At 43.9% G+C, this 27,814-nt stretch overlaps 1 protein-coding gene across 3 annotated transcripts in view; it reads left to right on the top strand.

The window, feature by feature from the left end:
• Window positions 1–27,814, top strand: part of LOC146801785 (E3 ubiquitin-protein ligase TTC3-like) — a 1,762,960-nt gene that overhangs the window by 1,144,221 nt on the left and 590,925 nt on the right. For all 3 annotated transcript variants that reach the window (XM_085621278.1, XM_085621277.1, XM_085621276.1), the window contains exon 34: window positions 13,759–13,824. In XM_085621278.1, the coding sequence (XP_085477404.1) occupies window positions 13,759–13,824 (66 nt within the window). The remainder of the gene's footprint in view (window positions 1–13,758; window positions 13,825–27,814) is intronic.

Raw genomic sequence — 27,814 nt, 5'->3', positions numbered from 1 at the left:
CCCTTTCGGGAATTCCCTCCAAATTACCCTCCTTGTCAAGGGGCTTGCTCAGAGGACCACCGGCTTCTCCTGCAGGAGGAAGTCCTGACTTTACTAAAAAAAGGTGCGATAGGGGTGGTTCCAGAGCACGAGAGGGGTCAGGGATGCTACTCCCGGTATTTCCTGGTTCCGAAAAAGGACGGCAGATTGCGTCCAATATTGGACCTCAGGATCTTGAATCTTTATCTGAAGCAAGAGAAGTTCAAGATGCTCACCCTTGCGCAGGTTCTTCAAGCGCTGAATGAAGACGACTGGATGGTGTCGATCGACTTGCAGGATGCGTATTTCCACATCCCCATCCTGAAGTCGCACAGGAAGTATCTCCGGTTTACGATAGGATCGCAGCATTATCAGTTTGCGGTCCTTCCGTTTGGTCTTACTACTGCACCTCGAGTCTTCACGAAGGTGATGACAGTGGTGGCAGCCCATCTCAGAAGGTCGGGGATTTCGGTTTTCCCCTATCTGGACGACTGGCCGATCAAAGCTGAGTCGCCAGAGAAGGTGCTTTATCATCTGCAGGTTACGACTCAGCTGTTGTACAAATTGGTTTTATTCGATAAACGTGCCCAAATCTCACCTGGTGCCCTCTCAGCGCAACCTGTTCATAGGGGCGGTACTGGACACTACTGTGTGCCGAGCATTCCCACCTCCACAAAGGATTCTCGACATACAGGAAATGATTCCTTTGTTTTACAATGGAGCTGTCATTCCAGTCCTGAAGGTCCTTCGTCTGCTCGGTCTGTTTGCTTCCTGCATTCTGTTGGTCAACCATGCATGCTGGCACATGAGGGCGCTCCAGTGGTGTCTCCGCAGGCAGTGGTATCAACACAAAGGAGATCTCAGGGAGTCTGTGAGGATCCACAGAGAAGCTGCGGCCGATCTATCTTGGTGGAGTGTGGAGGGCAATCTGTCTCAAGGAAAGCCCTTCCATCTACCTCCATCTGTGGCCACAGTGATTACGGATGCATCCACTTTAGTGTGGGGTGCGCATCTGGGGGATCTGGAGATCAAGGGACTTTGGTCTCCAGAGGAAAGGTTGTTTCACATCAGCCTTCTGGAATTGCGGGCAATACGTTTGGCACTTAAGGCCTTTCTCCCTTCCCTTCGCGGTCAGTCAGTTCAAGTCCTGACGGACAACACTACCGCGATGTGGTATGTCAACAAGCAGGGAGGAGTGGGGTCGCTTTGTCTCTGCAGACAGGCTCTGCGTCTCTGGTCCTGGGCTCAGGATCAGCAGATTTGTCTGATGGCAAATCATCTGGCCGGAGTTCTGAACGTGCGTGCAGACAGTCTCAGTCGGCAGTTCTCCGCCGACCACGAGTGGAGGCTTCATCCAGAGGTGGTTCGTCACGTTTTCCGGATGTGGGGAACCCCTCGGGTGGACCTGTTTGCCACTCACGAGAACGCTCACTGCCCGTCTTTCTGCAGTCTCCAGTATCCGATGCAGGGAGCATTGGGGGACTCGTTTCAGTTGAGATGGGACTCGCATCTCCTTTACACGTTTCCTCCCATACCCTTGTTTCCTCGGGTTCTGAGGAAGATTCGCCAAGACCGGGCCCAAGTCATATTGATCGCCCCGGATTGGCCAAGAAGGGTGTGGTATAAAGATCTTCTCCACCTCTCCTCGTGCCCTCCGCTCCGTCTCCCTCTCAGGGCAGACCTCCTCTCGCAGTCGGAGGGGCAGGTTCTACACCCCCACCTCCAGAGCTTACACCTTCATGCCTGGAGATTGAACGGGGCAACCTAAATTCTTTTTCTCTCCCACCAGATGTTGTAGATGTAATTTTGTCTGCCAGACGTCATTCCACCAAATCTATCTATTCCTATAGGTGGTCTAAATGTGTGCTCTGGTATGGGGAGAAGTCAATTGATACTTTGAGGGCTCGTTTATCTGACATTCTGCAGTTTGCCCTTTCTCTTGCTCAGCAAGGTTTTGCTGTAGCCACTGTAAGGGGTTACTTATCGGCTTTGTCAGCTTTCCTTTGCTTGCCGGATCAGCCATCCTTGTTTAAATCGCCGATTGTTTTACGATTTCTAAAGGGCCTTACAAACAAGTTTCCTCCTACTCCTTTTATTGTGCCTCAATGGGACTTAAATCTTGTCTTAACTTATCTGATAGGTTCTCCCTTCGAGCCCTTACACAAGTGTCCCTTGAGACTGTTGTCTTTCAAGACGGATTTTCTCATTGCGATAACCTCGGCAAGGAGGATAAGTGAGCTTCAAGCTCTGAGTTCAAAACCCCATTTTTGACCATTCATGCTGAAAGAATGGTACTCAGGACCAGGGCTGCTTTTCTACCTAAGGTGGTAACTCCTTTCCATCTGGGACAATCCATTACCCTCCCTACCTTCTACCCTCCCCCTCACCCTTCCAAGGAGGAGGAGCGGCTTCACCGCTTGGACCTTAAGAGGGCGGTGAGCTTCTACCTTGACAGGACAAAAGACTTTCGAGTTGATGACCAGCTCTTCGTGGGCTTTGTTGGCTGTAGGAAAGGCAGAGCGGTGCACAAGCGCACCCTTTCCAGATGGATTGTCTTGTGCATCAAGATATGCTACTCTTTGGCTGGTAAGGAACCTCCAGAGGGTTTAAGGGCTCATTCTACTAGAGCTAAGTCTTCCACTTCTGCTTTGTCTAGAGGTGTTCCTGTGGAGGACATTTGTAGGGCGGCAACTTGGGCCTCCCTTCACACTTTCGTGAAGCATTACTGCTTGGATTCCGAGATGAGGCGGGACGGACATTTTGCTTGTTCCGTCCTTCAGGACTTTCTGGTATAGAAGGGTGGACACCCTCCTCCGGGAGTGGGACTGCTGTGGGAATCTTTTCATAAGGTGAGGAATCCATTGGCAGATGTATCCATCAGAAGAACAAGTTACTTACCTTCGGTAACGCTTTTTCTGGTGGATACAGTATCTGCCTGTGGATTCCTCACTGACCCACCCGCCTCCCCGTTATCCACCCTTGCATACCTACAATTCTAATGATGATGTTTTCAAAATGTAGTTGTTACTGTCAAAGGCAGTGTGTTATTTCTTTTGCCTTCCTATTTATTCTTCACACTGCGTGTCTTGCATTGTATATTATGTACTGTGTATACTGTGTATATATTGCTGTCAGTCCGTCCGTGTGCCTCGAAGGCACTGAAAAAAGGGCGGAACTGACGTCATCACGCCGACGAGGGCTTCTTATGGAGCCGGTGACGTCAGCGGAGTCGCGAGCGGAGCCGTGTCTCTGTGACGTCGTCTTCGACCTCATCGGCGTGGACTGTTACAAAAGTTTCTGAATGTTGTTGGCGCAGGGGATATTCACAAGGTGAGGAATCCACAGGCAGATACTGTATCCACCAGAAAAAGCGTTACCGAAGGTAAGTAACTTGTTCATAAGGGACAAAATAGAAGGACCAAGACCATGCCATTTAAGGGAGCGCATCATAAAAAGCCAATGAACGCGGTCAAAAGCCTTTTCGGCATCCAATGTTATGGCGGCTATAGGGCAAGAGCTCTTAGAAGCAAGATGAATGATATTGAGAAAACTTCTAGAATCTTCAGAAATATTTCTTCCCTTTACAAACCATGTTTGTTCGGAACCAATTAAATCGGGAAGGGCCTTATTGATACCAAGGGCTTGTCAAGAATTCCTGTCATGCGAGGGGAGGAAAACGGTAATCAGCGAAAACGGACTACATCTCCCAGGATGCTTAGCGGTTGAGAGGTTATGTAAACAGGAGAGCTGTTACATAACTCAAGGAAAACACGCCCTTATGTAAACAGGAGAGCTGTTACATAACTCAAGGAAAACACGCCCTTATGTAAACAGGAGAGCTGTTACATAACTCAAGGAAAACACGCCCTATAAAGGGAGGAACCGGGAGGTACAACGCTGTCGGATATTGTGTTTACACCGACGTACCTGCTTAGTGAAGAGCAGTGTTCCGGAGTGGTGCTCCAATAAGGCAAGAACGGAGGTAGGTCGAGTCGTTACTCCCTGGGCCGTGTCTTGCCCCATCGTCACCTGTGAAAGACCCGGAAGCTCTACCGGATAACCATTGAGCTTCGCTTTTTGACTCGGCTGAGTCAAAGCGCAGTGGCGCTTTTGCTGGTTGGAGTCGTAACTCCCAGCCCGACCAGAGATACAGGGACTGCCAGCTGTAACGCACACCAGGAGGTGTTTGCCGCGTTACAGACTCGGAAGTCCACGGGATCGATCGAGCGGCTGCTCTCGGTTCAGTCTTCTTTGCTTGTGATTGGGGTATCGGTGACGCATCACCAGGAGGTGACTCCGCGTCCCGGTGCAGTCTGAGGAAGAGGTTGAGCGGCTGCTCCCTTCAGGTAGAGACCCCGGCTGGGTGTTTCCCTGACTCCTCGATTCTCCCCAACACTCTTCGTGCCCCTCACAGCCTACCGATTGGCATTGTCGGCCATTTCATTTCTGCCCTCTGTTGGCATACGCCGGGATCGGCGTATATGCAGAGGACGGTTAGGACCATCCGTGCTGTGGGCTGGTAACGTACTTAGCCTGGAGGATTCCAGTGACTATAACCTTTGTTTATTCCTTGTATTATTTTTGCCTTCATTAAAATAACTAAACCTTCACAAGTGGTTGCGTTCTCATTATCGTGTCTGTTAAACGATCCTGAGACGTTCAGGGCGTTACAGGGCTAATACCTTGGCAAATAACTTGCAATCAAGATTGATATAAGATATAGGACGATAATTGGAACAGCGGGAAGGGTCTTTATCTTTTTTGGGTATGAGACAGATCATAGCTTCAAGACAAGAGCCTCGAGCCTCACCTTTGAGGACAAAATATTGAAAAAGAGATAACAGATGAGGCAAAAGAACAATAGAATTCGGCAGTGAGACCATCAGGACCAGGGGCCTTCTCCTTATGTAACAAAGACAAAGCAGATTTAATCTCTGAGAGAGATATGTCTTTTTCCAAAAAAGAACAAGAGGGGAGGATCGGGGAGGTTAATGAGTTAAAAAAAGAGTCCAAATCTGCTTCTAATGGAGAAGATTCAGGGGTTTAGAGGGTCTGATAAAAATCAGTGAAGCACAATATTTCTTCATCTTTAAGGCGGGGAATGTCGTGATCATCGATTATCTTTACTATTCTGGATCTTTGCAATTTAATCTTTAAATAGTTCAGCAATAATTTACCAGCACGGTTGGGAGCACCATAAAATTTAGAGTTAATTTTTAACAAAGTCCCCGAGGCTTCTTCCGTGGATTTCCTATTGCAGTCAAGCTTTGCTTGGATTAGAGTCTTAAGGGTGTCGGCAGATTTAGAAGAAAAATAAACATGCTCCAATTTTTTAATGGAGGAGAGCAAAGTAACGGACTCCTTACGATATTGGTTCCGTTTACGAGCTACATAATCTATTCTGAAGCCTCTAGCTAGCTGTTGCTTTGAAAGAATCCCCCACAGTATGAAAGGGCATGTCTGGACTAATGTTAAGGGTAAAGAATTCACAGATAAAATCTTTGAACTGCCCTAGGAAGGAAAGATCTTTACGGAGATAATTATTAAAACGCCGGCGACGAGCTTTAGAAGATAAGGAAGGAAGGTCTAAACTAATCAGAACAGGGGCGTGGTCAGAAAAGAGGATTGAGCCAATCTCTGTGTGTAATAGATTGGGAAGAAGGTGTGGATTTAAAAAGATATAATCAATTCTAGAGGTAGAGTTATGAGTAGGGGAATAAAAAGTATATTCTAAGCTATCAGGGTTAAATAACCTCCATGCATCAACTAAGCCCCTTGCATTAATAGTCCTAGCAAATGTTTTTTGCATTTTATTTGGAATATACCTAGAGGAGGATTTCCTATCCGTTTAAAGGATCCATAATCTGGTTACAATCACCACCTACTATGAGATTAGAGCCACAACATGCATGCAGGGTATGCGACATGGAATGGCAGAAATGTGAATCAATACCGGTGGGGCCATAAATGTTAAGCAAGGAAACATGAGATCCGTTAATAGTAGTGTGGAGAAGAAGCCAACGACCAACGTCATCTCTCTCTTCTTTATCTATTGTTAGGGATAGGGATTTATGAAATAATATGACCTCCATTTTTCCTGTCTTTCGAAGGGGAACTATAAACATGACCCACCCATTGTTTTTTAAGGGAATTACCATAATTCTCATTGAGATGCGTTTCTTGTAGCATTACTATTTTACATTGTAGCTTGGAGAGATGAGTAAGAACCCGTTGTTTTTTTACTGGGTTACGCAGTCCCTTGACATTCCATGAGATAATTCAAACATTTTCAGTCATTACAAGGCAGAGAAAAGCATTAATACTGACAAAATCATCATACAATTCAGCAAAAATATACAATCACTATAAAGGTATCCAAAAATTTTAGAATTAATGCATGAAAAGAGGAAGAGATACAAAATTATATTTTTAAAAGGGGGAAAAAAGAGTAAGAAACAGTAAAGATACAGTCAAATAATCAAATACAGAAAACAAAAGCAAAGAAAAACAAGTAAAACCAGAGGATAGGGAGGAAAGAATAAAAGAGAGAATAAAAAAAGGAAAAAGAGCAGAAAGAAAAAAAGAGGAAAGAATGAAAGGGTAAGGGGAATAGAAGATGGAAAAAGAACAGTTGACTAGAAGCCGAGAGACTTCAGTCAGAAAGAGCGGGATAAATATCCAGAATAAGGTAAATAACATCTGGAGCGGGGAGGTGCATGAGAGGACAGATGGCAAAACCACCCCGGAGACCGAGATCAGATCAATCTACTATATAAAAAAAATTAAAAAAAAATTGAACAGAAGAGAACAAGTATATGATAACAAATCTGAGGAGACCAACTACATACATTTAAATAAAACAAGCGTACAACAGTGGTCAGAATAGCAACGAAGAACTGAACACTTACCAGACAGGAAAAGTAACAGTGAACCTTGGGGATGAGTTGTAGGGGCAGGAAGGAGGAAAACATCTAGGGAATTGGGTAGACACGAGAAGAAAAACAGCTACAAGGAGAAACAAAAAATTATCACAATATGAAATGAAATTGCCACAAAAAAGGGATTAATAGGCCATACTAATAAAGGACAACAATCAAACCTGAGCAACAACATCATGAAAGGTGATTAACATCAGAACTCTAAGATAGAAACATTAAACAGATGAAATCAGAAGACATAACAGGCACCACAATGAGACTCATGACCTTCCAAAATCCATTTCTTCCCCTTTATGGCGAGAAACAAATTGTCTCAAGTCTTCAGGACAATCAAAGGAGTAGGACCTCTCTTTATAGGTAACCTTGAAGAAGCAAGGATGAACCAAACCATATCTGGCATTCATGGATCGAAGAGCTGGGCGAAGTGAAAGGAATTCCTTGCGACGAGCTGCAGTGGCACGGGCCACATCTTGAGAGAATAAGACTTTTTGGCCAGACCACAACATCTGTTTTCTTGACTTTGCCGCTGTAAGAACCATTAATAACTCAGTGTATTCCAGAAATAAAACAATGATTCCTCTATGACGAATGGGTGACGATGTAGAAGATAGACCTCCAGTTTTAAGCCAATACGATGTGCACGTTGTAAATTAAGAGTTGTACCATCTTTAAGACCAACAATCTTGGGAATGAATGATTTCAAGAAGACCAGCATATCAGACCCCTCCTCTCCTTCCAGAATTCCATAAATACGAAGATTATTTCATCTGTTGCGATTTTCCAAATCTTCTGTTTGCGCCTTGAGGAGATCAATCTCTTTAGACATAGCCGCAACCTGAGGTATCAGATCCCGAGTATCACTGATCCGTTGTTCCACAGCTGACACTCCGGAATCCAAGTTAGACCACTTCTCGTCCAATGTTTGAAAGGTGGCATTAGTGTCAATAACAAAGGGTTTGAGTATCCTTCTCTCCTCCATAAGATCTTCCATCGATATAGGTAATGGTGACTTGGTAGGTGAATTAGGCTCCTTCCTATTGCGTTTAGGAGGAGGGACTGAATTAGGATCTTTAGGGGAGGAAGCCATGCTTGCTGAGGTATTCTTCTGACCCGAAGAAGAAGAAGGCTCCATATAGGTGTATATATTGGAAGAGTAGGGGCCGCAAAAGGAGACCTGGTAGGGAGCCGAGTATAAGACATGCAATGACCGTCAAACTTGCTGCTTGCTTGAGAAAACAGGAATAAGAGTGTTGTTGCGTTAGAGGGTATCATCCAATCAGCCCAAAAAAAAAAATCACTTTGAGCATGAAAAGCCTGAGTCAGTCATTGAGAAGATGTCTCACGTAGATAAGCAAAAGTAGAACAAACTCAATGAATGTAGCATCTAAGTTGAACTAGCGTGTGAAGATTGTAGTGCGACAGATAAATAAAGCAGTTTCAAAGCATAGTGTTAAAAGACGAGCACACCTTCATAAAGTTAAAGTTCAGGGGGAGGAACTGAAAAAGAGGAATATAATCAGCAAATAACACTGAGGTGGAGCATATGAAAAATATTCACATATAGATGCGATGTAAAGCTAAATATTGCAGGAAAATGCGCATAAAATCATTCCATAAGGAGATATTTTATCCAAAAGTAATTGTGGTGTAGGGCAGACATGAGAAGTGCCAATAAATAGTCACAGTACCGCCAAATAGTGCTCAGGCAGAATAACTATGCATATCACATAGGATCAAATAATGCAGAGGAAAAAAAAATGGCAGTTGCATTTAATAATGAAGCGCTTCACAGCGAAGATAAAATTCAAAAGACTGGAGGTATAAGCACATAAGAATTGGTTGGCCCTAGTCCTCCTCAAAGAAATTACAGGCAGTGCAGGCAAAGCGGCATACTTTAGGGAGCTGAGGCAAGTAGTTCAGAGAACACAAAATTAGTTATATAAATGACTTTCATCGCAAAGCAGATCTGAAGTTCAAAACATTAGATGCATAAATACTCAGGAAACTAGCTGGCCTTTTCATCCTCAAAGAATTAAGTCATTTCAGGCAAAGCTGTTAGTCTTTAAGGTGTTGGTATCCGCGCTGAGAGAAAACCGTGAGATACACAAGATGGCGGAAGCGGTCCACTCAGGGGCAAATACCAAGAGTTTGCAGGCTCACTGAGGCATGAAAACAGCGTCCTTCAATGCAGCAGGCATTCCAATAGTGAAAGACATGCCCAAAATTTGCGGCAAAGGTCAAAATCCGCCGCTCCTCGTATTCCGCTTAGATCCCGTTCCGGAGCGAGATCAGCCAGCCACCATCCCTGTCGGCGCCCAAGCCACGCCTGTGCTTCTGGGTTTTCACAAGATTTGCAGAATGCTCTGATGGATTTGCGCTTTGATGGCTCTCGCTTGTTTGGATCTAAAGCAGATTCTGCCTTTTCTTTTTTGTGTGCAACAGCAGCAGTCCTCCATCCAAATCCCTCTACAGAGATTTCAGGGGGTGTGGGAGGGGTAGACAGCGGGCAGTCCCCTTCCCCCATCTTCCTCCTATGACAACATTGCAGGAAAGCAGCCATAGTTTTCCCATCTTAGAGCATGCTTTACTGGTCAGAGGATAGGTTTCCCAGTTTCTGCATCAGCAGAGATCCTTAACAGCGTACCTATGGGTGTTCAATATATGGAAAAGGGATATGCCTTACCCTCCCAGTAATTTCCCCTACCCTTTCCTCCCCCAACCAAATTCACTTTCTGTAGGCAATCTACAGCTCCTCCAACAGGAGGTCCAATCCCTACTTCAAACGGGCGCAGTGGAGTTGGTTCCAGAGCAGGAATGGGGGCAGGGATGCTACTCACGTTATTTCCTGATTCTCAAGAAGGAGGGTCGCTTCCATCCAATCCTAGCCCCCAAGACTTTGAACTGCTCCTCAAACAGGAAAAGTTTAAGATGCTGTCCCTAGCTCAGGTGCTTCTTGTGCTGGAGAAAGCATACTAGATGGTTTCCATCGACTTTCAGGATGCTTACCTTTGCATCCCTATTCTGTAGTCACATAGCAAGAACCTCCGGTGGGGTCTCAACATTATCAGTTTGCGGTCCTCCTTTTTGGTCTTTTTTTCTCTTCCTTGAGTCTTCACAAAGGTGATGGCAGTAGTTGCAGCTCATCTCAGAAAGTTACCAGTATTCCCTTACCTAGTTATTTGGCTCATCAAAGCCAAATCTCCTGAGTTGTTGTTGCATCACTTGCAGGTGACTACTCAGTTGTTGTTCAACCTGGGCTTTTCAATCATCCAGCCCAAGTCTCACCTGGAGCCTTCTTAGCACACTCAGTTTATAGGGGCAGTACTGGACACTAGGGTGAGTTGAGCCGTCCTTCTTTGTCAAGATTCTGGACATTCAGGCTATGATTTCGATGTTTCAGAATGAAGCAATGGTTCCAGTCCTGAAGGTCTTGTGCCTGTTGAGTCTGCAAGGTTCCTGCATACTGTTGGTCGCCCATGCGCACTGGCATAAGAGCGCCCTCCAGTGGTGCCTTCGCAGGCAGTGTTTTCAGCAGACTCCAGGTTCTGTCAGTATCTCTAGAGACAATGCAGTGGATCTTCAATGGTGGAGTGTATCCAGCAATCTATCTCAAGGGAAGCCATGCCATCTTCCTCCTCTGGAGGCCACAGTCATAACCTTCTCTGTTAAAGTTTTGTAAAGTTTTATGGTTTATTAAAGTATTAAAGGGATTACAAATAAATATCCTCCCACTCCTTTCATTAGGCCTCATTGGGATCTTAATTTAGTTCTTACATATGTGATATGTTCCCCATTTAAACCCTTAATAGTAGTCCTTTAAGACCTTTAACATTTAAAACAATTGTTATTGATGTTATAACGTCTGCATGGTGAGTTATTGAGCAGCAAGCCTTAAGTGTTAAACCCCCTTTACAACTGTCTTTCCTGATAGGTTGGTGTTGAAAACCAGGGCTGCCTTCTTGTCAAAAGCAGTCACTCCCTTCCATTTGGGCCTGTCCATTACCCTTTCTACATTCTATCCTCCTCCCCATCCAACCAAAGAGGAGAAAAGACTTCATCAATAGCACCCCAAAAAGGCTGTCAGTTTCTATGGGGATAGGACACATGATTTCAGCCTGGATAACCAGCTTTTTGTGGGGTATATTGGAAACATGAGCGGAAAGGCAGTTTACAAAAGGTCTCTGTACAGATGGATAATCCTTTTTATTAAGATCTGCTACACAATGGCACACAAAGATACTTCTAAAAGTATTTGTGCTCACTCTACTAGAGCTAAATCTTGTGCTCACTCTACTAGAGCTAAATCTTCTACTCCTGCTTTAGCTAGAGGATTCCCTGTAGCAGACGTTTTTCAAGCAGTGACTTGAGCCTCTCTTCACAGTTTTGTAAAACACTATTGTTTAGATTCCAAAGTGTGGAGGCACTGTCACTTAGTTTGTTCTCTTTTGCAGGATTTTATTCACCTGAGGCGTTGGACTGCTTGCGTGTTCAATTCAAACGGTTAGTAATCCGTAGGTAGAGATATCCATCAGAAGAACAAGTTACTCACCTCCGGAAACACCTTTACTGGTGGATACAATCTCTACCTGAGGAATTCCCACCGACCTACCCTCCTACCCCTCGCATGACTTTATATACTTAAGGAATCTGTTAATGTATATTTAGTATGTATATTAGTATGTGTAATCTTTGATTTTGAGATTAAAAAACGACACTTGCAATTTTGATGTTGGTTTCATCCACTCTCCTCGATGGCATGTAAAAAAAAATGGGTGGAAACTAACATTAGCACGCCGACAGGGGCTCTTTATGGCTCTAGTGGTCGTGTACATACCGACGCCCCCTGTCGACGTGGTAGAGCTGTAGAAATGTTTGATGCATGAGGATATTCGAAAGGTGAGGAATCCTCTTGGTAGAGACTATATCCACCAGACAAAGTGTTACCGAACATAAGTAACTTGTTTTTTTCGTCTAAGAAGGTACTTCCTTACGATTTTGACTTTTCTTTTTTTGTTGCACTCATCACCCACCTTAGATGCCTATTGTCCCTGATTTTTGCTCTGTCTCAGTAGCTGTTTTTCCTTTTAGATTCTTCTACCCAGAAGGATGATTGTTGGATTTTTTTTCTCTGCTGTGTCACTGGGTAGTTTTTGTGTCTTGCTTTCCAAATTCTACAAAACTCTTCATCTTCAGTCAAACACTGTCAGTGTTCCAGAGGATGTTTTTTCTCTCATCTGTGTTTTTGCCATTAAACCCCGGACCATTTAAAGGAGACAAGACACTTTTCACAGGTATATTAGGTGCTATGGGGTACTGTGGCCTGTGGCTACTAGGAGGAGTCACCCTTTCTTCAAGTAATCAAGAAGGGAACGAGAGAGATCTTAACTGTGTCCCCTTCTTGACAAGTGGACAATGATCTTTTTGTCATCCTTACATCGTCCAGTAAATGGAAAGCGGCGCGGAAGTATACAGGTGTGTCGGTCTGTGTTTCAGAATATGTTATGAATTGCAAAAGGAGTCCCCTGAAGTGGTCAGGACCCCGTCCAAAAGAGGAAGGGCAGCTACACTGGGAACTGAGTGATACATTCTACATGTTCTCACTAGAACACGTTCAGATGGTCACTACTACACAGATTTGTCAGTGAATTGTGAATTTAGCAAGAAATACTGACTGGTGATGTCCCTATACTTCCAATATTCATTCTTTTAAGTTGGAAGTCCAGTCTGGATATCCAAAAAGTCCAAACTTGGATACCTTTCATTAGACTAGCAGAAAATAAAGTGCAATTATCGAACAAAGCATTAGTTTGCTGAGTTCTAAGCATGCTTTGTTTAGATGGCAGTAATACAATAGGCGGATAAGAAGTCACTTAGGAGCATTTTCTTTCACCTCCTAAAAAATACTTAGCAGGTACATGTGTGCAGAATGAGATTGGAAGTCGAAAGCAAATCAGAGAGGCAGATCCATGAATGGCATTTGGCAAGGAATGTAATGCCATTTGTCTCCTTCACACCTTTTAAGAACAGAGCACTTATCATTTGGTATCAGGCAAGAGAGAGAGCAGCTAACAATCAACAGCCCTCCGAACTTAGTATTTGTCTGTTAAAACACCCATAACACAACCATCCTCAGACTTCAGTAATTTGATTGTATTCTCAAACAATATCATTGTCGTGTAAATGGTTGAAATGTAGTCTTAAAAGATATCAGAATTAGTGTAATCCTTGTTAACAGAAATATGTGATTGTGCTTCTAAAGATGTTCTTCATGAACACTTTATAGAAACCAGCCAACACCAAGCTGCAGTTGAACCCCTACTCTCCTTGTGACAGTTCTCTGCTGTGGGGGAAGAGGAGTACATGACTTGCAGTCGGATGGTGCATAGTAATGTTAACAATCTGGGCTCCAATTGGATATCTTATTAACTTTAAAATGCCGGATAGTGCTCCCACCCTCATATTAGTAAAGTCCCTGCACATAACACATCATAGTTAAATGTAATTGTGCCACTTGTCTCTCAGATACAGTGCACCTGCTTGGTTGATGTTACTGCTAGTGCTATGAACACTTCATTGTCCATAAATGTTATCTGAAGCTTTTGAATTTAGCACCACCTATTTATATCTAACTAAAATGTGAGTCTGCCTTCAAGAAATGTTTGGAAATGTGTGCATGAATACTAGTATGCCCATCAAATATTGTATTTTACGTTTCCTCCGAGACCGCATCTGAGCTGTGTTTCTTATGATTTGTTGTGTGAATTATATTTTGCCCATTCTACATATATTTTCTTTATTTCAGGTTGTTATTGAGTTGTCTGACCACAATGTAAATACCGATCCCTTTCATCCGTATGAAAAACATCAGGTAAGAAGGCATGTGGTGTGAATACTTTTATCTCATTTTCTATTGACCTCTTATGCATGAGTGATATGCAATGTCTTGCTTGTTTTTTCAGTAAAACGCACTCGCCCAAATGGAGATTCAGCACTCTGTACAATTTGAGGAAACGTGTGTTTAAAAAAATCCAAGGATAAAAGGTCAAATATAACAAAAAGGCCTTGTAGGGACTTGAAACCAGCAAGTCTGAGTGGTCCAAGGTTGAGTGGGATAGAATGTCAGTTCTCCAACACAGGCCCCTTAGAATGCATCGCAGGGCTATGTTAGTATGATGCAGGCACACAGATAATGACTGAAATGAGGTAGCCCCTGATTGGCTCAAAGCCCCACACCACAGCTAACCATTGCACACCATGCACTATCGACATGTGCTCCAGTTAAGAAGCTTGCCTCAGCATCCAAGTGTGATAGCCTGTATTGGAGGCGCAGTCGTTGGATAAAAGTGGAGCTTGGCATGTAAGTCTTTCCCCTTTACCCTTTATTCCGACTTACCAAAAACCAGTTCCTATAGGATATAGGTGATTGTTTTAAAATGCATATTCCGACTTTTAGGAAAAGAATTGCTGCAATTGTGCTTTTTCTGACCCAGTTGTACATTTTTGTTCTTACATTTAAGATTAACCATGTTCCTTGGGTAGACTCTTAATAGTCATATTTCTAAACATTTCGATTTGCGTTCTTTTCAATAAGCTTCCCAGTCTACATTTTTGTGTTTTTTCCAGAGGAGTAGGAGCTTGAATGACGAGGCATGCTGGCTACTACTGAGTCTAGTCTTGTTTTTTGACTTTGTTTATTAGTGTTTTTTATTTATATGAAGGAATACGGCTTAGGTAGACCCACAAGTTTGCACGCTAATTACATGGTACACTTATGAACTTAATCATTGTCATAAATGTTTATGATAGCCACGCATTATTCTAGATAATATTGCTGTCACACAGTTTAGCATTTTATAAGTAGCATTTGCATAATCAAACCTCTGTATAGGTATGGAGGAAGGGTACAAAGAGGCTCCAAGGGGGATGAAACAAAGGGCAGGAGGATGTGGGGTTTAAACTTCCACCATACATATATTTGAAGGAAACCCCCTTATTTATCATTTAGTCTCAGGCTAATTCAAATATATATTCCTACTATGCTTATTTCGGGCTAAAATCAACTCTTGTTTAAACAAGGCAGTATATTATTACATACCTCAGTGCTGTGATATTCATATTTTTCTTGTATCATCTTTCCCTGATAGTTTTAACAAATACATCCCACACATTAATTCTTGATCTTTGTTTGTCACACCACTTTCGTTCCTCTAAGGCCTCATGTACGAAAGTAGCATCTGCTTCTATGGTTACCCCCACTTTTTGCTTGGTGCTAAGCTGTTTTTAACTAGCCTGACTGGGATCCTGCTAATCAGGACCCCAGTCTATCTACTTTCTCCCTAAATTGTTATGTTCAGTACTTACTTAGATCCCAGATTTGATACTGGGGTACCCTTATAAGTCCCTAGTATATTGTACTAAGGTACCCAGGGCATAGGTGTGAGAAAGTGACATCTTTCTTGCATGGTATGCTCCCACTTTTTACTGAATTGCTGAATGTACTTTGACTGAGTGTGCCCTGGACTCCTGCCAATCAGGTGCCCAGGGCCTATGTTCCTTCCCTAAACAAAAACCTCCAACCCAAATTAGCAAACCCTGGTCACATGTCAGCCCCTGGTAAATGGTACCCTAGGTACCCAGGGCCTTGTGACCAGGGAAGGCCTCTAAGGCCTGCAGCACCCATTGTGCCACCCTTAGAGGCCCTGTACCCTAACACACACACACTGCCCTTGCAGGCTGAGTGTGTGGGTACAGGACAAAACTGAGAGTCGACATGAAACACATCCCTGTGTGCCATGCCCACCACCTACACTGCCCTGGCATACATCAGCCACCCCTCTAGCTGGGTGCCCTATGCCAGTGGTGTGGGCACAGGAGCATGAGCCCTGTGCCCCTACAGTACCCAGGTCCATTCCTGGGCCCTGTAAGTGCAGTGCTGCCATTTAAGAGTACATGGTGCTGAGTGCTTGTCAAACACGAACTCCACAGCACCATAATGGCAACACTGAAGACTGAGAAGTTTGGTATCAAACTTCTCAGCACATTAAACCCACACTGATGCCAGTCTGGGATTTAATGTACCAAGCACTACAGAGGCCCCCCTGAAACCTAACCTACACTCCACGTCTGGTCTGGGAGGCTGCCTAGGCTGCCACACAGCAGACATGTTGCTGGACCCCTGGGTAGGAGAGCCCCTGCTCTCCTGGGTCTTCAACAAAGCACATCCTGGGCGAGGTGCTAGATCTCCTCCCCCAGGATGGGCAGGGGGAAGCTTCAAAGGCATGCCCCCTCTGTGAGCTTCCCCAGGCCACTTGCAACCCCCACTCTGGCGGGAAGCTTGGCCTGAAACCCCAAATAAGGACAGGGGATGTCCCTACCCAATCAGGACTAGGCTACTGCCCCCCTCCCACAGGAGAGTGGCAGAATAGGGGGTGTACCCACCCCAGGACAGGGACCCATTGGTCCCTGCCCTTCACCTACCTGTAACGCTGTGGAAATGTGGATTTTCCTGGTCAGTCATGTCCCCTATCTTGGACCCCAACGGTTCTATATGCATGTTACAAGTACATGTATGTTCCCTCCAGTTCCAGTTTCTAAGACGCAAACATATGTGTGTCTACCGTCAACATGTTCTCTGTCAGATCCGCCATCTATGGGCTGGATATTCGATTCCTAGGTATGAAAGGCCACCGACTTTACATGGCTAAGTTACTCCATTTTTACAGTTCAGGCGAGTAGGCCCGATTCTGTCCTCAAAGCCTTTCCCTGCTCCCAGCCTCTGACAGCTTCAGCTTGAGCTCGCATCTGTATCCATGAACTTTGTCCTACTCCCTGTGCAGCTAACGGTGCCTGCCTCGGCCAGTTTTCGCCTGTCTGCCAAGAAGCTGTATTTCACCTTCGAATTATCTATTTTCCCCCTCAGCCGATGCATTCCTGCCTAGTGATTTAGGTAAACATTTCCTTTAGCTCACAAGCAAAGGACTCAGCCTTTCCGTCCTCCTGCAAGTGATTCATAGCCCTGTTGCTATGGAAAGTTTTCTGCCCCTCGCATCTCATATAGACACTTAGACGCTTGTACACGCACATAGTCAGTATAGAATAGATTCTGTCCGAGAGTCTCTTCCTTGTGGATAACATAGTTCTTTAAACATAGGATGTTAGATATGATTTGGGATTAGGTTGACATAACCCCAGACTTCTCGTCTCCACATGTAGAGCTAAATGTCAAGTCCCCTTCACCCCCTAGTTACACGTCAATTACACGTCATGCTGCTGCGCGCGCATCTATGCCAAGTATTATCTTATAGATCCACCTATGTCTGATAATCCTAACCAATCATGTTTCTTTTATTCCTTATTACGCCTAGTTTCGATTATGTCACTGTCACGTCATTTTTCTTATCAAATGTTACGCCTTCTACATTCGTTTCATTGTAATGTACTTATTATAAAAATACATGTCTGTTAATAAATTATTGTACTTCACTTCCTGAACCCTCGTGGTGACGGAACCTGAAGGCCGCCACTCGAGTCGGCCATTTTGAATGGAATAAAGCCCATTAGAGAACCTCTTATACCACGGATTCTGCCTCTTGTTATTTTGAGCTATTTTACTTTATTTTAAGACTCCGTACGAAATTCAGTCAGGTAATATTTATTTTATTTACCACATAATGGCGCCCGAATAGGGACACTTTCTCATCTCACGCGCCGGCGGTGCGTTGCAGGCCCGGTCTCCTGCCACAGCTGGACGGACCATAAACGCGTACCAGCAGGATTTCCTGTAAGCTCCCTCCGGTCAAGCGGGGGCGACTGAGGCTGCGATCAACCCAGACGAGGCGGTGAGAAGTGCGAAGTATCCCGACCAGAGCCTAGCTGAGAGAGCAAGATCCGAGGTATACAGAGGCCCACCAGGTTTTCCGAAATCCCGATGTGCAGAGGGTCCGATGTCCACAGTCGTCGAGTCCTGTCCATTCTCTGAGGCCTTCCGTTTCAAGGAGCTACTCGGTGAGTACCATCGCCGGGGAGGCGTGTTGACGTGCACATAGGTTGTGCCGGTCAAGACGGATTTGGGTACACAAATCCGGTCTGCACTGTTTAGCAGTGTATATGTACTGTTTAGCAGTATATCAAGTATTCCGAAGTATTCAGTTATTGTCAAGAATTCAGCGTGGTGATTAGTTAAGCAGACTGTCATCATTGTCGACCATTATTAAATGTTTAATGTTTAATGTCTAAAGTATTCAGAAAATGTCTTGCATATTGTGGTATGAATGACTGTTCATTGTTCACTGTTCATTATTGTGTTTCTCGTATTAAGTAAGTTCAAGAGTAAGTATCAGATCAGTTGTTAATATGCCGCTCTTCTCGAAGTTAAGACAGATTACCACCAGAAAAGGGGTGCTTGAAGAAGCAGTTCCTATTCCTCCTAGAGACACTCCAGGACATTTCATGTACCATAAACATGGCTTAGATGCCATATTGTTTCTTGATCTATGGGTAGATTATACCAAGGGATTACCGGAAAGTCAAAGGTGGCCCGCAACGGGAACCTGGGATGCAGAGTGCATCATGAAAGTGGAGGAAGAGTTATGGAAAAGAAAGGTCAGACAGTCACAGAAAGACGCTATCGAGTTATGGCGTAAAGAATCTCATAGACGAACAGAAAAGGCACGTAGACAAGAAGAGAGGAGTAAAGAAAGTTCAAATAAAGTTCAAGAAAATCTATTAATTGAGGAAGGGATCCGAGTGAAATCAGAACAAGTAAATAGACAAAGTAATGCTCTTATGAATGGTATGTATCCCCTTCTAGCCGAAGGACTACCTAAGGCTGCTCCAGAGATGCCAAAAGACTTGCCACCCCCATTATTTCCAATTAAGGTACATCCAAAAGGGCATCCCAGAACCGCAGAAGACGTTTTCCTTTCCTCATATCTAGATGATGCAGCCCCCGAGTATGCTAACGCCACACCACATAGACCGTCTGGCGGAGGGGTTCAACGTCAGGATCAGGTATCTGTCCCCGTGCAACAGCAAGTCCCGACGCAAGCTTCGGCAAGCACATCTGTTTCCGCATCTGTCTCCGCAGTCGACTCTACAGGGGTAACAACACCCATAGTTGCTGTGTCACGTTCCACGAACCCGTTCACACCCGACGCCCCAGATGGGGCCACGGGAGGTGCTAGCAGTACTTTTACACCACCTAGAATAAATAAACTTGTCTTTCAAGAGTCAGCACATTCACGTACACCTAAGTTCGTAAATGAACGTACGCTTAAGGAACTCCTTGTAAATTGTAGATATGACCCGGTGGTTGGTAAAGAGGATGAAATGGTTCTGGCATCATTACGTATCAGGCGAGCCGCAGAGTATTTAGCAAAGTTACCAGGGATGATTACGCATCTGGATAACATATATCATTTTGTTCAAACAGGACGAGATCCAGGATGTATTAACAGAGCTATGGAATTCCAGAAAGTAGAGATACAGGGGGAACTGTTGCGTTTTCTCATAAACTGTGTGATCAGAAATCAAGATCGTCCGGGGGTAGACCCGAATGCAATGCTTACTCTTACAAGATGGAGTCAGAATATATCAGAAGGGAGACACGATAAGCAAAATTGTATAATAGCCATGTGCCGAAAAATCCGTAAAGAAATAGAACGTATTCATGAAGAGAGATTGGGAACAGACGAGTTTGAGCAAGATGAAGTGTCCGAATCAGAGAATTCCGCAAGACAGTTAGAAACCATAGCCTATGTAGGCAGAGGAAGATCCTGTGAAAATACTAGATGTTTTTCTGATCCCATACATTCTGTATGTCCAAATAATAGCAGAACGTATCCAACGCCTGTAATAAATCTGAAGTCTCCTGAACATTCGTTTCAAGCCGCAGATAAAATACTACGAGAACGAAGGGGTTACCACCTCCTCGATTCCATGGATGAGCAAGAATTAGCCAGATCAGCCGTTCACTGGATCGTTAGTCCTGAAAAATATGGTGATGAGACCGTAGCACACACGTTTCTCAATCTCAGTACAGATGAACAACGTTTAGCTGGAATCTATATGATTCAGCAACTCCTCATATTACATAAGAGCCAACATGCTGATCCTGGTCCTTTACCTGATATATTAACGGAACTACTCACGAACAGATGGAGAGGTTCTAGTAACAAGTTAATTAAAGAGATATTAGTGTCACGTAAACAGTATGTCCTTTTGTAAGTCCGGATTCTCTCTCGCTGCCCCATAGAGAAAGAACGCCGTACTATATGGATAGACAAAATCCTTTACGAGAAGTGCACCCAATAAAAGGCGAAGACAATGAGTTTCACCGTGTATTTGTTTACACACCTATATCAAAAATGGAATTATTAGAAATGAAGAAAGTAGTACCTAGCCATGATAAAGACCCAGCGGGTTTCCACCGAGAAATTAAAGACATGTTACTGATGGGAGAGTACACCTTTCCTGATATTATGACGATATTAAAGGTGCTTTTGCCTGCTGGCATTTATGAAAAACTGAAAGAAAAAGAGTGGGAAGTGGGAGACCAAAAGATAGACTGGACAGCATTAGCAGAGGAAGAAAGGGGCCGAACTGCAGGTTCGGGGCTCGGGGATAAAGTTAAACTGTTACCAGGTTTACTAGTACAGGTACTGCCACGTTTATTAACTACAAAAAAGGAAGATTGGGGTGCAATCACAGCCTGCAAACAAAAGCAAGATGAAGACACAAGCGATTATTATGCTCGATTTGAAAAATGTTTTGGTATAAATAGTGGTATAAAAGCAAGTAGTGACTCATATCCACATTTATTTGTGACAAAATTAGTGGAAAATGCATTACCTCCAGTAAAGAATAGAATATTGAAATTCGAGAGTACCTGGCAAAGTAACACTCCGTCGCAAATGCTACAAATGTTACAGTATCATCACAATAGAATTAGGGATGAACAAGAACACGAGCATAGACGCATGAAGGATACAAAAATGAAAATGCTAGTTTCTCAGACAGTACCAGCAGATGGTCACAAAAAGGGTGTGACACATTCTGGTGATTCTGCAGTTCCTGTAAAAGGAACCTGCAATTACTGTAAACAACTGGGCCATCATGTACACGATTGTCCAGTCCTGAAACGTAATATAGCTACAGGCATTACAAAGGAGAGACCACGATTAGTTAGACAAGATCAGAATGAACAAGGAGCTATGCAGCATGGACAGTCCATGCCAGCCTCACAGCAACCCATACAGTTTGTGCCAGCTGCACCACCGTTGCCTGCTACTGCCACACAAACCGCAACACGACAACTGTATCAGACTGCACAGTATGAATACCCTGAATACCAGCGTTACGCATGAACCAGCCTAGAGAGGGAAGTTGACTTACCACTTATCGAGATTTCTGTAGATCAAGAAGGACCTTATGTACATAGTGAATTATTAGGTCAAGATAGAAAATTCTTACTCGATACAGGGGCAAGTCGAACAACTATAAAACGTAGCGAAGTTCCAGGGGCACCCCTCTCAGGCTCTCAAAATGTTTCCCTTGGTTTTTCAGGAAAACCTATTGTTAATGAAGTATCAAAGCCTCTACCACTTACAATAGGACCTTTGACACGAACTACAGATTTGTTGCTTACTAAATCATGCCCAGAAAATTTGCTAGGAATTAAAACTCTGAAAGCACTAGGAGCCATAATATGTTGTTCTCCGGAAGGAGTAAGGTTGTTTTTACGTGATTTTAAAGGTCACTATGTGTCTAGAGACATGGATCCCCGACTACAGACTTTACCAGTACATCTATGGGCACAAGGCCCTACGGATGTTGGCTGCATGAACATTACACCCTATCGAGTCACACTGAAAGCAGGAGTGGTACTACCACGAATGCGACAATACAAGTTACCGCATGATGCTGTAGTGGCTTTGCTGAAAATCATTGATGAGCTAATTGCCCAGGGAGTAGTTGTAGAAACAGACTCCAATGTATGTAATTCACCGATAATTCCGATTCTTAAACGAACTGATCCTACTGCCCCACCAGTGTACCGATTGGTTATTGATTTGCGTGAACTAAACAAGTGTATTGTACCACAATTCCCTGTGGTCCCTGATATATCATCATTATTGACAGCAATTGATTCCGAAGCAACATTCTTTACTGTAATTGATCTCAAGAATGCCTTTTTCAGCGTCCCAATAGATCCGGAAAGCCAATACTTGTTCGGATTCAGTTTAAACGGGCGCAGCTTTAAATTCTCACGCGCTCCTCAAGGATTTACAGAAAGCCCCAGCATCTACAGCCAAGCACTGAAACGAGAACTTGACAGTATCCACATGCCAGTCAATACTGCACTGCTTCAATATGTCGATGATCTGCTGATCACCGCGAGAAGCGAGCCAGAATGTGAAAAAGCTTCTCTGACAGTTTTACATTTCCTAGCCGACAAGGGGCACAAGGTGTCCCCTTCTAAGCTGCAATTCTGTGTTCAGCGAGTTATTTATCTTGGTCACTCGCTGTCCAAGGAGGGAAGGCAGCTTACACCAGATCGCATCCAGTTAATTGCTAACATGTCAATACCCCAGACACAAAAGGAGGTGCGGGCTTTCATAGGCCTCACTTCATATTGTAGACAGTGGATCCCTCAGTACGCATTTCTAGCAAAACCACTCATTCAGTTAACCACACAGGAGGCAGCCACATCGACTGTTCTCCCTTGGACTCAGGAACATACACAAGCTTTTGAAAGCCTAAAGGAAGCTTTATGTCAAGCACCTGTTTTAGCAACACCATGTTATAGCAAACATTTTACACTCTTTGTTACAGAACGCGAAGGTACTGCCTTATCAGTACTCACTCAGGATCAAGCAGGATCACGCAAGCCATGTGCTTATTTTTCCAGTACATTAGATCCCGTAGCTCAGGCTTTGCCTGCATGCCTGAAATCAGTGGCAGCGACAGCTTTAGCAATCAGACAAAGCGATGCCATAGTTTTAGGACACCCATTGACAGTACAAGTACCACATGCAGTAGAGGTTCTTGTGAACCGAACACAAACACAACACTTGACCATAGCAAGACTTACTGGTTATGAACTGACATTGTTTCAACCACACATAGAGATCCGACGGTGTAATACATTGAATCCTGCTACACTATTACCTGTAATTGGAACAGACCCACTAGCTCATGATTGTGTTGAAATCATTGAAATAAAGACGAAACCTAGACAAGACTTGACAGACGTTCCATTGTTAGATCCAGACCTGACGTTGTATGTAGACGGATCGTGCATGAGAACAAATACAGGAGATTTAGTGGCCGCGTATGCAGTCACAACAGACACTGAAGTTATTGAGACAAATTGTATAGATACTTTGTCAGCCCAAGCAGCAGAACTTATTGCTCTAACACAAGCCTGTATTCAAGCCACAAATAAGAAAGTTAATGTATACACTGACTCACGTTATGCATTCGGAGTTGTACACGACTTCGGCGTACTATGGCGAGAGAGAGGTTATTTAACTTCCCATGGTGCCCACATTCAGCACGGACCCCTCATTCATGCCTTGTTAGACGCAATACATCTACCCACTGCTATATCAATTATGAAATGTAAAGCACACACGAAGGTTACTGATACCATTTCTCAAGGCAATGACTTAGCTGACAGAACAGCTAAACAGACTGCTCAGAATCGCACATTAGACATGACAAAGCCAATAGTTCAGACACCAACACAGTGTATGACAATTAAGGATCCCGCACTTGACGTAATTGACATACAGACACATGCCACAGCAGAAGAAATAAAGAAGTGGACTGAACTAGGAGGGATCCAGACAGATCAAGGATGGATGACGAAGGAGAAATCTGTATGGTTTCTCCCTGATTCCATGGTTCAAGCCATTATAGCTACAGTTCACAGTCCAGCACATTTAGGAGAGAAGGCTATGCTAGACAGCATTCAGCACATTTGGTTCAACAAACATTTACGAGCAGCAGCTAAACAAAAAGTTCGTACCTGTATGATATGTTGTCAGTTTAATCCAGGAAAGAGTGTTCCCGTAGAGCAGGGTGGATTTCAGCCTCCTGACCATCCTTTTGAAGTCCTCCAGATGGATTATATTCAGATGGAACGTTGTCGAGGATTCAAATATGTCCTCGTAGTTGTCTGCGCTCTCTCCCGTTGGACAGAGGCGTATCCCGTATCAGATTACACTGCCCCGACTACTGCCAAACAGCTAGTTCGAGAATTCTTCCCACGGTACGGTTTACCACGTGTTGTATATTCAGACAACGGCCAGCCTTTCTCATCCGAATTAATGAAACATGTCTCACTTTTGTTGGGATATCAGTGGAAATTCCACTGTGTCCGACACCCCGAGGCAGCAGGTCTCGTGGAACGACATAATCAACTTTTAAAAATCAGATTGTCTAAAATATGTCAGGAAAAAGGTGTGGACTGGATAGTAGCCTTACCAGTTGCGCTATTCTACATGAGAATGGTAGCACACTCTCGAACAGGGCTATCCCCGTATGAGGTGATCTTTGGTAGACCACCGAATATGTGGGGGACGCCTATACCCCGTAAAATAACTGATGTTGACTGTAATATGCTGACAGATTACCTGGCTTCCTTGATGTCTGCACTACAATCTTCTCGTTCACAGGTGGTCGCAGCTTTTCCTGACAACACTGAGGTGAAACCCCATGACGTGGTCCCCGGGGACTTTGTCCTGGTTCGGAATTTTGATAGGAAAAGCCAATTGGATCCTAGGTGGAAGTTGCCTAAGCAGGTCCTGCTGACGACCAGAACAGCTGTGAAGATCGAAGGACGGAAAGGATGGGTGCATTCCACCCATATAAAAAAATTTTATGGACTTCCTCCTGACACAAACAGTACTTCCCGTGTGTCTTCCCCCATTGACTCAAAGCTACCTTTGGCTGAGGCCAGTAGCACCGAACTCTATAAACAGAAACTCAGGTCCAGATCTAAACTGTCGGACGATTTGATTGTTTAAGTCCTCTCCAAGGTGAAGCGGTTGAATCTGTCCCGACATGTATCCCTTAGGTCTGAATGATGTAGAGTCCAGAATCATAATGAAACGACATGCTTATTGTAAATTACTGCGTAACCACTGTATTGTGACTTTATTAATTTTGTTTTCCTTGAGTTTTTTAATAGTTATTGCAAGTATATTGTTGCATATGTATTATCCTGTTTCTAAACGTGTTCTCAATATAACTGATGAACATTCTTTTAGTGACCTACCGCCACATGAGTTGTCCTATAGACTTGCGCTGCGCAATAACACATTCATTAGTATGTTACATCATTCCCATCAGACTAGTAATGCCACCAATTGTTGGGTGTGTGGCCGACTCCCTCCCTATCAGAATAACAAAGGAGTTCTGCCTTTCTTTCCACATCCATTTACACGCAATGGCTCCTGTGGAGCATGGTTTAGTTTATTAAATTCCATAGACCCAGACACAGCAGTTTATCAACAACATTGGATATGGGGAAATCTGAATCTAGTTTTATTCAAAGTCTGTCACCCTAATAAGGAGGGTCACCCCAGTAGAACAGGAACTGATTTAGAAAATGAAGTGTATAAATTAGGTAATTTTACGCCTAATCTTATGATTTTGAATGTCAAATCCGAAGTTGAACTAATTCTGCCCACTATGTCAGTATTTCCAGTTAAGGGTGAATTATGTGTGAGAAAAGTTGGTTCCATACATATGGGCCATAGCCAATGCGTTACTACAGTAGAATATAGTGATCAAGGCAAATCTTCATTTAGAGCTTCTCGCCATTCTTACTTTATATGTGGTCAGACGGCATATATGCGTCTGCCTCTAGATTGGGATGGTACCTGTTATATAGCATTCCTTCTGCCACCTGTTTTCCTAGCTCCCCCTGATTATTATCGAAATGTTCATTTAGTACACAATAGAGAGCGAAGAGATCTCCCAGTTGTCGATTATACTGAGACGGCATGGGACAAGTATGTAGATTTCAATAAAGGTATCTTTCCCTATATAGGTACAATATCAAATAGTAAGCTGATACGCAGACTCACCAAGACTCTTGAAGCTGTAGTAAACGAGACTATAGCCGCCCTAGGCAATCTGACAGAGGAACAATCAGTGATGAGAATTGTTGTTCTCCAGAATCGTCTTGTCCTTGACGTCATCCTGGCCGATAGGGGCGGAGCTTGCAGGGTCATCGGATCCAGCTGCTGCATATTCATACCAGAAAATTCGCCATCTGTATATAAAGCTATAACACGCCTTCATAAGATTGTAAGCCAGATACACGAAAATCCAGGCACTTGGACGTGGTCCGGGTGGTTTTGGAATGTGATATCAGCCTGGGGATGGAGAGTTCTATCTTTCCTAGGTATTGGCCTTCTTATGCTCTTCAGTTGTTGTCTATGCCTGCAATGTGGACCAGCGATTTGTGGTCTGTGTGTCACATCGTGTATTCCACATCAAGGTTTTGGCTCAAGATCCCGGAAGAAGAAAGAAGAAGAAATGATGCTCCATGAGCAAATCGATGGAATGATGAAGATTGATATCTCTTGAAGGGCAAGAAGGGGACAAGGAGGGAATGTGGAAATGTGGATTTTCCTGGTCAGTCATGTCCCCTATCTTGGACCCCAACGGTTCTATATGCATGTTACAAGTACATGTATGTTCCCTCCAGTTCCAGTTTCTAAGACGCAAACATATGTGTGTCTACCGTCAACATGTTCTCTGTCAGATCCGCCATCTATGGGCTGGATATTCGATTCCTAGGTATGAAAGGCCACCGACTTTACATGGCTAAGTTACTCCATTTTTACAGTTCAGGCGAGTAGGCCCGATTCTGTCCTCAAAGCCTTTCCCTGCTCCCAGCCTCTGACAGCTTCAGCTTGAGCTCGCATCTGTATCCATGAACTTTGTCCTACTCCCTGTGCAGCTAACGGTGCCTGCCTCGGCCAGTTTTCGCCTGTCTGCCAAGAAGCTGTATTTCACCTTCGAATTATCTATTTTCCCCCTCAGCCGATGCATTCCTGCCTAGTGATTTAGGTAAACATTTCCTTTAGCTCACAAGCAAAGGACTCAGCCTTTCCGTCCTCCTGCAAGTGATTCATAGCCCTGTTGCTATGGAAAGTTTTCTGCCCCTCGCATCTCATATAGACACTTAGACGCTTGTACACGCACATAGTCAGTATAGAATAGATTCTGTCCGAGAGTCTCTTCCTTGTGGATAACATAGTTCTTTAAACATAGGATGTTAGATATGATTTGGGATTAGGTTGACATAACCCCAGACTTCTCGTCTCCACATGTAGAGCTAAATGTCAAGTCCCCTTCACCCCCTAGTTACACGTCAATTACACGTCATGCTGCTGCGCGCGCATCTATGCCAAGTATTATCTTATAGATCCACCTATGTCTGATAATCCTAACCAATCATGTTTCTTTTATTCCTTATTACGCCTAGTTTCGATTATGTCACTGTCACGTCATTTTTCTTATCAAATGTTACGCCTTCTACATTCGTTTCATTGTAATGTACTTATTATAAAAATACATGTCTGTTAATAAATTATTGTACTTCACTTCCTGAACCCTCGTGGTGACGGAACCTGAAGGCCGCCACTCGAGTCGGCCATTTTGAATGGAATAAAGCCCATTAGAGAACCTCTTATACCACGGATTCTGCCTCTTGTTATTTTGAGCTATTTTACTTTATTTTAAGACTCCGTACGAAATTCAGTCAGGTAATATTTATTTTATTTACCACAACGCCCCTAAATCTAGTATTTAGGGGCACCCTGAACCTTCCTTTTCCAGAT

The sequence above is a fragment of the Triturus cristatus genome, chromosome 8 (genome assembly GCF_964204655.1).
Source record: "Triturus cristatus chromosome 8, aTriCri1.1, whole genome shotgun sequence".
Lineage (NCBI taxonomy): Eukaryota > Metazoa > Chordata > Amphibia > Caudata > Salamandridae > Triturus > Triturus cristatus.
Note: the sequence above shows the minus strand (reverse complement) of the source record. Positions and strands in the feature narration are given on the sequence as shown.